Here is a 12240-nt window from a genome sequence, read left to right as displayed (position 1 = left end):
GAGTTTTTTTTAGATTTAAACCGCTTTAAGTGAAATTTAAACAAAATTTTTGTGAAAGAGTGAAGTTTAGACCTTCTACATAAAGGTAAATAGTCAGGCTCAGTGACATTTATTTGCTTAATAGCGATTTTTGTCTGTCCCGAAATACCCAATTGTCCCGAAATACACTATTCTTACTTCTTTACATTTTTTGGTACAGTAGAGTTCCTCAAATTTGAACTCCTCAAAATTTGAGGTTATGTGAAGAAAGTTTTGCGTGGAGTGCCATTTTTCTCTGGTATTTCCTCAATATTATCGTTTTATATTAACTTCCGCAACAAATTCCATTTATTTCACAATAAATTACATTGATATATTCTCTAAAGTTGTTTATCTTAATTTACGGGAAGTGGATTTCACACGAATTCCGTTACGTTTTTGAAAATATCGTTCAAATTTGAGGAGTGAGAAATGTCATCTATACTCCCCAAATGTTCAAATTTGAGGAACTCTACTGTATTTTTAATAAAAAATTATGCATTTTTCAACATCTTTCGGTAAGAATCTTATTCTGGATAGAATAAGAAACATAAATATTTGTATAAACAAAGAAAAAAAAATAATTTGAGAAGTTATTAAGCTGTTTGAAATTTGAAAGTGCTAAAAAGTGTCCCGAAATACCATACGTTACCCTACAGCGAATTCAAGCAAATTTGCTTCACAATTAAACGTGAAAATCGTCAACAAAATTTTTCGTTTTAAAATTTTCGATTGAAAAAGAGCCGATTGAGCGAGAGTCTAAGGGAAAGTATTCTCCCTTCGAACGTTCATGCTTTCGAATAATGTGAATTTCTTTTACTTTTCCCAAGAGATTGACTCATGATTATCCCTTAATTATCAATAATTGAGAATAAGGTAATTAATTTTTAACAGAAGTGTGTAAGTCTCTTAGAAGAACTAAAAGAAAATTCACATTATTCGAAGGCATGAACGTTCGAAGGGAGTGTACTTTCCCCTATTGTACCAAGAAAAGCCGATAATACAGAAGCAATTGAGAATAGTCATGTGCTAAAAACATGCTTATTTTTCATTGGAATAGCACCATTATTCCTCAAGGCTCATTCAAAGAAGTGTATTTTCGTTCGAAGTCTCCCTTTCGAAATAAAAATCCCCCTTTGGGCTTTACTTCAAAGCAATTACGTCTAAAATGAGCAAAAACCGTTTGAAACCAAACAAATGTCAAGTGGAAATTATACATCAATGGTCAAAACGCTAACTGGACAAACTTCTTTTGACGTTTATTCGGTTTCAAATGGTCCTTGCTGATTAAAAAACAGAAAAATTTACCTGAAATCCCGTTGCAAGTTCGAAAATTCAAACAGAGGAATTGCACAAGAATGAATGGATCCGTTCAGTAATAACCTTTCGAAGAGACAAAACCAATCCAAAGCCAAGCCAAATCTATTAGAAAATCTAGCGGAAGCCAGAAGTGCTAGTTCACGTACTCGCCGCTTTAGCGCTGATTGTTCTGCCATTTCGAATTTCGGTATGCTTGACACTTCAATCGTTAACAAAAACAATAGTGAGTAATTGAATGCTGCAAAAAGTGAATTTTTGTGTAGTTTTCAGGAATTTCAGGATGACAGAACGTTTGAATAGCAATTTTATTGAAATAAATATCCTAAGTTAAGCGTTCGAACTTCCAACGGGTTTTTAGGATTTTTAAAACCTCAACCGGGGGGAGCTCTCAAATCGGAAGGTCAAAAATTTAAACCGAGGAATTGCACAAAGAAGACATTTCTTTAAAAAAAAAATGGGATTCAAAGGTTCTAACATTCGGAAATTCCACAAAAACTGTTGTTGACGATTGAAGTGTCAAGAATACCGAAAATTCGAAATAGAAGAACAGTCAGAGCTAAAGCGGTTGAAATGTGAACTTGCACTTTAGACATTTGGTTGAATTTCGAATAGGTAAGGCCTGGTGTTTGGCGTGACTTTTGTCTCTTCGAAAGGTCACTACTGAACAGAGTTAGATAATTTTTTTTGAAGATGTATCTGAATTTAAGACATTCGAAGATTGGTTTTGGAAGCCAAAGAAAAGACGTTCCAACCAGTGCTGCCTGAAATAACTTCCTTTTGCAATTTCGAAGTGTCTCGAGTGTCAGTTTCGTACAAATGGAGTTCCATTTACCTTTTACCCAAGACACTATTTGAGAATTCAACTCCAGCTTGGAAAGATCGGAATGAGCATTTTTGTTTAGCTGTGCTTTGATTTTTTTTTCAGCTGGAAAATGCAAATAAATGAAATGTTCGTAGCCCATAGATAATTTGGGATGGTTTCTGAAATTTCTGACGTCAGCCTTAATATTTCTTAAGAGCGAAATCATGACAAATTTTCTATTTTAGCCGAGACACACTTGGGATTATTATAATAGACTATGGAAAGATTTTATCATAGAAACGAACCACGAGGGGAGATTTGCCGAGATACACCAATTCGATGCATTTCAAAATACCCTCGTATAGAAGAAGGCATAAGGAAGATTATGCAAGAGTGACCGGTGCATGGAGCACATTTCGAAAGAGTTATAATTTTTCTTACGCGTAGAACGTTCTTGCTTTTAAGTAGTACCATGTCCTGTCTTATTAGAAATGGATGCAATTCCATCACTTTTACAGCAGAAAACATTAAAGTTACAGGAAATTGTACCTCTTGATACTTCAATTTGTAGAGTCAAATTGCTATCTATCATAAAAGTGTGCAGAAAAGATTAACACTCTTGGTATTTCCAATAGTCCCTTCCCCATGATAGAAACTTTATTGTTTTTACTTTTATGACATCAAAAAATCACTTTCTTCACCTCAGTCGAGTAATTCAATATACATATTTTACAGAAAATGCAAATGCGAGATAGAAATATCTGGATACAATTCAGTAGTTAGAGAACAAGGGCAAAAGAGAAAACGATAAATAAATCAATCAGAGCATTTCGCTACAGAGTGAACCCATCAAAAGAAGGACTCTTTCCGGAATGATAAACCCCTTTTTTTGGTGTTGGGGATAATGTTAAAAGAGCTTTTAAAAGTCACAATTGCCACTACCAGTCGCACTTTTTTGCAAAAGAACAAGTTTTCTTCGAGAGCCAAAGTAGTTAATTTCACAAACAAACATCATTCTTCTAATGTTGGTGGATATTGTAAGAAAAAGTCAATGACTGGCTCTCTCACTCTGGCCACATGATATGCTTGGAAAATTCTTGGTCATTGGAAGCAACTTCTTTGGAGTACTACTTTGTGTGTGGCCTCATTTTCGCGGATTTTTTTTCCCTCTTGTACTCTCATCTCAGTTCAACCGAGAGAAAGGTTGTTCCTGGAGGTCGTTCTCTTGGGACGATCTTACACCTTAACTCCCATTGGTAGCTTTTTGGGTGAAAAATTATCCCACAACTGGCACATCAAGTCTAATGATGCGAGAAATTTTCTTCTGTGTCTATTTTTGCCCTTTAATGGCCAACACTTTTAATTCTGTTATTCAAATCATATTCCGTTACTGATCAACCGATTGTACATTTCTTAATCGACTTTTTCGTTATCCGTGTTACTCTTTCTCCGTCCAGTGATTTACAGAATTCATTGAGTATCAATTTAACGATGAAGAGATATTGCCAAAAGCCCCACAGGGAAAATATTTGAGTTTAGTAATCTATCATTAAAATGTTATTTCTTTAAACTTCTTTATAGTGAAGTTATCTAAATAGCTAGATTTCCTGCATTGATTATCTCACATGAAACTGTTAAGATTATCCTTATTATCTTTTGACTGGGTTTTAACCCTTAAATACTTCTAAACAAGGGGTAACACATATTGAGTAACCATTATCAATTTCCCGAGAAACGCTTCGCGAAACCTGAGAAACCCAATTTCTGCATCGCGAAACCCGAGAAACCCAAAAATTCCATTGCGAAACCCGAGAAACCAAATCTTTGCATCGCGAAGCCTGAGAAACCAGAAGCCCTTGTCAGAAAAAATGGGAATGAGTTACCCCTTGCTTCTAAAGGATTTATTTATTAAATATTATTTATGAGAAATAAAGCAGTTTGAAGATTTTTAAAGTTGTGATATAGAAACACTTCAATTTCTCAAAGATAAACCTTTTATATGTCAAGGGGTCTTTCACAGTTTTGAAAACAATTTTTTCTTGATCAAATGGCATTTATACACGGTTTATTCGTCTCCAGTTCGCCTTTTCTGCCTGTTTCGAAATAAGCGAAGATACTTTTCTTAAAAAAAAGCTAGCCTTCCGAAAATGATCTGAGAACAGATCAAACCCAAAACATGCATCGCGAAGCCTGAGAAACCAGAAACCCTTGTCAGAAAAAATTAGAATGAGGTACCCTTTGCTTCTAAAGGAATTCTATTTATTAAATATTATTTATTTTTTAAAGTTATGGCATAAAAACACTTCATTTTCTCAAACCTTTTATATGTCAAGTGGTCTTTTACAATTTTGGAAATAAATTTTTCTTGATCAAATGACATTTATACACGGTTTACTTCGTCTCCAGTTCGCCTTTTCTGCCTGTTTCGAAATAAGCGAAGAAACTTTTCTTACAAAAAAAACTAGCTTTTCGGAAATGATTTGAGAACAGATTTATTGTTAAGATGAAAAAGAGATGGCAAACCATTCCAGAGCTTAGTGGAATGCTTGAACTCAAGAGATAGAGCTCTCCGTGGATTACCTTTTCGCACGAAAATAAGTCCACTAGAGTGATCGAATTTTAATCACCGAAAATTCGATTTCGAATTTTTTTTCGGTAATATGTCTCTATGTACGAAATATTTACATGGACTACCTCTAAAACCGAAGGCAGCCAAAATCCCGAATGTTTAAAATCCTGTAATTGATGAAATTCATAAAATTATATCGAGGATAATCCTCTCGTTCAGTAATAACCATCCCGATTTGAGAGCTCTATCCGGTTGAGATTTTTCCTTTACCGGTTCGAAGGTATATCATAGAGAACTTCCCTAAAAACCCATTGGAAGCTCGAATATTTAATTCGACGAGTTACACAAAAGTGAGCAAGTTAAATAGACATTTAATGAAATAGCAATTCAAACGTTCTGCCATACTGAAATTCCGCAAAACTACACAAAAATTCACTCCTTGCAGCAAACGTTTGCACATTGTTGACGATTGAAGTCTGAAGAATTCCGAAATTCGAAATGGCAGAACAATCAGCGCTAAAGCGGCGCGTACGTCAACTTGCACATTAGGCCCTGCCTCACGAGTGGCGTTTTAAGGTTAGAACAATTCAGCTGGAAATACAAATGTTTTCAGCTGAATTGAAATTGGTTAGAATTTGATGTTTTCTCGGTCCTCAAATTTGAAAAGCGACGGTTCCAATATAACGTGAAATTTGAGGTTATGTGAAGAAATTTTTACGCGGAATCTGAATTACTACCATTTTTCTCTGATTGATTAAGCAATCAATATTATCGTAACTTACTTAAAAAATCCCAGTTGTTTAGCAATAAATTACAATGATACATTTTAACCTTATTTTCTTGATTTAAGGGAAATGTAATCCACCGTTACGCTTTTGAAAATATTGTTTCCATTTGAGGATTGAAAAATGTCAATTTGTGTCAATTAATCAATGTTTATAAAATGGTTTTTCGTAAATCAAGCTAGCGGGGAACTGCCCCACCAACCCCATTTCTTCTTAATTTTCCACATAGAACTTAAAAAGCTTTTGTCATATAAAATGACATTTTTTAGGTTATGTGCCTTTGAGGTTATCAGACGACTTAACCTCAATTTGTATTTTTTTTTAATAGAAACTAGTATTGATAAATGAGAAACATATTTTAAATTAATCACAAAACATTTACAATTTTTCAATTTGTAGAAGTATAATAGGCTTACGCTAAATGACTTAAAAATCGAGATTAACAGTCTGACAAATTCACAATAGGCTCAGACTAAGTCGTCTTGCATTTTGTGCCATTTATCGAAAAAAAAATCACACATTCAAAACATGTGCGAGAATTTTATTTGGAAGAAGAAAGAAGGTATAAAACGGGTTAGAACATTTCACTGGCAATCTTCATCATCAGCTGCTCTTTCTCTCCTCAAAAAAAAAAAAGTGACGAAGAAAGAATAAAGCACAGAACGATGAGAAGAGTATACGAAAAAAAAAGAATTAATTCACGAGATTTGCCACCCGTTAAAAATTACATAATAATACATGTGATTCATTTGGCTTGAGAGACTTTTCTTCTATACCTTATGCTTCCATCCCATAGAGATCTCTTTGGCTGTAAGAGTCATATAATGGAACTGTAGTAATGATTATCGAATCAGTGTAAAGAGATTCAATGTCTGTGGAGAATCCGTTAGTTGGCCCAAAAAAGATAAAACCTTCTTTGAGATTCTTTTGCTTCTAATTTCTTTATAGTGCTCTCACATGGCAACAAAAGGCCACACATTCAATAGAAGCAAAAGAACATACAGAGTTACATGAGTTGGGATTAAGAGCACAATTTTTGCATTCACCTATGTTGGCAAAATGATTGAATGAAAGGAGAGACCCTTTAGCATCAATAGCAACCATTTAATGTTAGCATTTGTGTGACCCTCATTGCAGATCACATCATGACATGGAAATATGTAGGCATCGTGATACTATCGATAGTTCTTAAGTACACCCATGCGAGAATTGCATTCGAGAAGCTCACGGACTTTGATTTTCCCGGCACAACCTACTACAGTGTGAAGAATCTATCCCTATACGAGTGCCAGGGATGGTGTCGAGAGGAACAAGATTGCCAAGCGGCGGCTTTCAGGTAAGAACAAACACATACCGCTAATGATTTTTTGAGAAAGTCCACAACACGATACATTCCCTAGAGGTAAATCTTCATTCCAACAAGAAAATTCTGTCTGTTGACTCAACGGCAAATTACTTTCGATCACTCTCCTAAGTTTTTTTTTTCTCCTCCTAACGCATAGTAAAAAGAACCTTCATCTCGAACTCATTAAATTCACTCTTTACTGGCAAAAATTTCATTTCATAGGCAAGAGGTTAAAGTGAGGTTATGGCATCAAAGAAATTTCAAGCAACATAACCTAAAATTTGGAGTAATAGGGTAAGATGGGGTAATTTGGAATCATGTCTAATTGGGACAGTAAAATTTCCTACCTGTTTTAGATAGCAAATGGAAAAAATAACGAAGAAATATTCTCGAATGTTGACCATCTGAAACAGTGATAATATCTCAAAATTCCAAAACAGACATGATTTCGAATTACCCCATCTTATTCTAGAGCCTTTTTTAATTTTTTTTTGATCTGGAAATTGATTGCAAACCTAGTCCCTTTAAAGGCAAATAAAGCGATGAGGTTTTTTAATTTATGTTTTTAATGATATCGGCACTTGATCAGAATTAAGGGTTATGCATATGTACAAAAAGTGTTAAGGGGTATTGTACCAGAAGAATTGACAATGTAAGAGAAAATGGCTTTGTTCAGCAATAACCTTTCGAAGATTCGAAGTTACTCAAGCTAAAACTATTCGAAAATCGACTAGAAGTCGATAATTGTAAATTCACATATTTGCCGCTTCTGCGCTGTCTGTTCTACTTTCGAATTTTCGGTAATCTTGACATATTTAAGTGGGCAAACGTTTGTTGCTAAAAGTGATTTCTGTGCGATTTTGTTGAATTTAAATATGTCAGAACATTTCAATTCCAGTTTTATTAAAATAAATGTCCTTTTCATGAATTTATTCACTTTTGTGCAACTCGTCGATTTAAATTTTCGAACTTTCAATGGGTTTTTATGTAATTTGTCTTTGATATACCTTCGAATTGGTACGGTAAACGCAGAAACCTTAAAAACTTTTGAGTTTATTAGTTATTTTTTGTCATAGTAGAATGAATTAGCAAATAATACAAATGCAAAATAAAAGCCAATATAATATAGAATGGGCAACCGAAAACCCGAAATTGGCAACTTACGTAGTTTTGGAGATATCCCGTGAAATGTGTACGAAAACAGGAAAAAATTTACACTAAAACTGGTCGCATTTTTTAGAGCTAATGTCACCCCCTGGTCTTCCCATTATCAGCTTGAGTTTGATCCACCAATAGCTTCTTGGATAAAAGATAAATTGACGTATCTTCCCACAAAATGTCGTTGATGCTCGAAAAATCAAAACTTAATTTCGAATTTACAAACTTAAATTTTCGTACAAATATGGAAAAATTTATGAAACATCACATTAATATACCGTAGACTTCTCGCCATATTTCCTGTTCTATTTGACCGTTTTTGACGAGCGTAAATGAAAGGTCTCACAAAGCGCTACAACCTTCTAAAATCTATAATCTTTCCGTACAGAAGTAGATCTTGAAAAATTCGAAAACCTATTTGAAGATCCAAAAAAGAGACTTTCTTACTTCTTGATAATTCCGCAAGGAGGATGAGGTACATCCTGTTCAAATTTCGAAGTGCTCAAGTGTCAAAATGTGACGGTCTTCACATTGTTGTGAGGAAAAAAGCAGTACAACGACGCTTGCTGTTCTTGTCCCATTATTTAATCACTCCATAATCACTGAGTAACCCCTTTGCCAGCTTTTTAGTGTGATATTTGATAAATTTTCCACACCTTGTTCGAAAATTTAGTATGAAAATTCGAAATTGAATTTGAATTCTTCGAACATCAACGACTTTTTGTGCAAATAGAGTTCCATTTACCTTTCATCCAAGACACTATTGGAGAATCAAAATCTACTTGTGATCGGGCTCAATATTTGAATTGTGTAGAACCGACGCTAGGTTCGCTATCGAACAGGTAATTTTTCTCTGATGTAAGGAATCCAACAAGATTTTAATTTCGAAAAGGATGTTTCGAATTTTAAGAAAAGTCCTTAGTAAAATTCGTTTAAATTTATTTAAATGTGATTATTATGGAGGTGAAAATTTCTCGTTGGATATTTCCTAAGTGCAGGAAACTTCCCCTGAAAGGCTTTCGAAATGTTTTCGAAAATCTGTGCTTTTCAGAGTTAGCCACGATTAATTAATCAGTCATGATAATAAAGAAAATATAATAAAATAAATGTGAAATATTGCTTTAAAAAGTTAGGGGGAAGTGGGGCGATTTTAAATTGAATTGGGGCGTTTTTAAAATAGGGATTGAGCCTAATCACAAGTAGATTTTGATTCTCCAATAGTGTCTTGGATGAAAGGTAAATGGAACTCTATTTGCACAAAAAGTCGTTGATGTTCGAAGAATTCAAATTCAATTTCGAATTTTCATATTAAATTTTCGAACAATATGGGGAAAATTTATCAAATATCACACTAAAAAGCTGGCAAAAGGGTCACGCAGTGATTATGGAGTAATTAAGTAATAGGACAAGAACAGCAAGCGTCGTTGTTCTGCTTTTTTGCTCACAACAGGGAATGTGAAGACCGTCACTTTTTGACACTTGAGAACTTCGAAATTCGAACAGGATGTATCTCATCCACCTTGTGGAATTATCAAGAAGTAAGAAAGTCTCTTTTTTGGAACTTCAAATAGATTTTCGAATTTTTCAAGATCTGCTTCTGTACTGAAAGATTATTCCCTTATTTTTAAATGGAACTGGACCCTGCCATAATTTAGATACATAAACCAATTGCCAAGCTAAAATACATAATGAAGACTCAATTTCATTTAAAAATAAGAGAAATAAACCCAATTTTAAAGCTGCCCCACTTCTCCTTAACACTTTATTTTCCCACAGTTAAACCCTCGAAATTTTCTTAGTACCTACATATATTTTTATATTCTGTGAAAATTAAATAAAGAATAATTAGTTCTTTCGAGACTCTCTAAAACAAAGGAAGAACTTCTATAGCTGCAATCATTTTTAATTGTGAATAACAACATAAGATTGTTATTCTTTAATATTTGGTCCGTTAGATTCCTTGGCTTCGTCAAAGGGTTAATTGATAGTAATCTTTGGAAGATGGGCTGCAAGCAATTGAACAGAATATTGCAGAACATCTTCCATGCACAATAATTTTTGTAAAAGTTCTGTAACCGATCTAGCAAAATTTCACGAGATATTTCTTCTAATACTTCCAAGAATTGTATAAATTATAGTTTTTTTTTTTAATTCATTTCCATAAACACTTTCCACGTGGTTTGAGACTAAAAGAAAGAAATGTTCTTGCACATGCTTCCAGCCACGAAGGCGAAAGGGCACTGTCTTCACATTCAAAACTTTTAATTGAATTATTTTTTATGATCATTCCTCACTGACTAGATCGCTCATTTGAATATTTTACCATATAACCTGTGAAATAGCATTGAGAATGAAAAATATGTAAAGTTCATCAAACGGTTTCCACTTGGAGAACATTTTACGATACTCAAATTAAGTGCAACTAAAATATCCCAAGCAGTAAATTTCTCGATTTAGATTAGAATCACTAAGATCATAAATTATTTTTCCGTTCTAAGATTCTCTATGGAAATAAAACTTATGGTGAAGAAAGTATAATTTTGCATATTTCTGGGACATTGACTCTTTAAATAATTTGCAGGAAAATTACACAAAGAATTCTATTTTTTTTTGTCTGGGATAATGTATAAGAATCTATAAATCATTTTATAGTTGCATTTGCATTTATATTAATATTATTTAGAATGAAGTAAAGTTTTTTTTTAAATATGGAACCAGTTTTTTAACTGATTCCCCCCTGTCACATGGGGAAATATCATGAAATCAAAATTCACTGCCCTTTCTTCCTCAAAATTTTTTAAATGTATATTCCATTTCTTTGCATTTAAATCTAAATTGAATTTGTTATGACGCTCAAAAGAAGAAGAAGAGTGAGAAAGAGTGGGACAGACACATGCAAAACGATTGAGATAGAAAGACTGCGAATTTTGATTTAATAAAATTTGTATCAGAGCCATAATGGCTCCGGCATACCTTCTAAATCACGAAAATTTCATGAAGTCGAAATTCGAAACCCGTTTTTCTCACTTGTTTTGTATATGACTATCTCATTCTTTCGCATTCCAAAATCGATTGAGCTAAATTGAATTTGGAGCGATGTTTAAGAAAAGAAGAGTGTGAGAGAATGAGATAGACATATACAAAACATGTCAGAAAGAAAGGAATACAATTTTCGGCTTTATTAAATTTTCCTGATCTAAAAGGTGTACTGGAGCCATAAAAATTTATTTACAATTCATATGACTCCGGCACACCTTTTAGATAAGAAAAATATCATGAAATAAAAATTCACATGTCCCTTTCTGCTTCAAATGTTTTGAATGGCTCCGTTCAGTAATAACCTTTTGAAGAGACAAAGTCACTCCAAAGCCAAATCTATTCGAAAATCTACCAAAATCCTAAAGTGCAAGTTCACGTACTCGCCGCTTAAGCGCTGATTGTTCTGCTATTTCGAATTTCGGTATTCTTGACACTTCAATTGTCAATAATGTGCAAACGCTTGCTGCAAAAAGTGATTTTTCGTGTAGTTTTGCGGAATTTCCGGATGGCAGAACGTTTGAAGTTCTATTTCATTAAAATAAATGTCCTTTCATTAACTTGTTCACTTTTATGTAACTGGTCGGTTTAAATATTCGAAATTCCAACGGACTTTTAGGTAAGTTCTCTCTGATATACCTTCGAATCGGTAAAGGAAAAACCTAAACCGCAGAGAGCTCTCAAATCGGGAAGGTTATTACTCAACGAAAGGAATATGTCTATCCTACCAAAAGGGGGAGATATTAGTTCAGAAGTGGTGCACACTGAGGTGGAAGTACTGCGGAAGTGGAAGTCTCAAATATGAGATAACTTTTGCGTTTTTAATTAATTACAGTACCTAAGTAAAGTTCTGGTGAGCATGTAGCGCAAAATAATAATCAGGCTGTTGAAGACAATTTACATTAAATTTGAGTAGTCGTTTCTTTTAAATTCAAACGCGGGAAGTTCTTGGTAGTGCAGGAAGTGCTGGAAATTACCTATGGCACTTCCATAAAGTTTGGAAGTCTTTGATATTTTCCATACAGAATCAGGAAATGCACGATTTTTCGACTAATATCTCTCCCTTGTATCCTACCTTGTCACATTCTTCATCTTCTTCTTTTCAACGTCATTACAAATTTAATTTAGTTGTATCCAATTTTGAGTACGAAAAGTGAAATAGATATATTCAAAATGTTTAAAAAAATCATTTTAATTTTGATTCCAT

The 12240-nt window shown here is 33.8% G+C and overlaps 2 protein-coding genes across 3 annotated transcripts in view; one reads left to right on the top strand and one right to left on the bottom strand.

Moving 5' to 3' along the window:
* Positions 1 to 12240, bottom strand: part of LOC129803662 (histone-lysine N-methyltransferase EHMT2) — a 50581-nt gene that overhangs the window by 6907 nt on the left and 31434 nt on the right. The gene's annotated exons all lie outside the window — the stretch shown is intronic.
* Positions 1 to 12240, top strand: part of LOC129803665 (uncharacterized) — a 43401-nt gene that overhangs the window by 18645 nt on the left and 12516 nt on the right. The window contains exon 2 of the mRNA XM_055850386.1: positions 6632 to 6830. Within this exon, the coding sequence (XP_055706361.1) occupies positions 6640 to 6830 (191 nt within the window). The 5' untranslated portion in view covers positions 6632 to 6639. The remainder of the gene's footprint in view (positions 1 to 6631; positions 6831 to 12240) is intronic.

The sequence above is a fragment of the Phlebotomus papatasi genome, chromosome 2, assembly GCF_024763615.1.
Source record: "Phlebotomus papatasi isolate M1 chromosome 2, Ppap_2.1, whole genome shotgun sequence".
NCBI classification, from domain to species: domain Eukaryota; kingdom Metazoa; phylum Arthropoda; class Insecta; order Diptera; family Psychodidae; genus Phlebotomus; species Phlebotomus papatasi.
The sequence above is the reverse complement of the archived record's forward strand: the minus strand, read 5'-3'. Positions and strand labels throughout refer to the sequence as shown.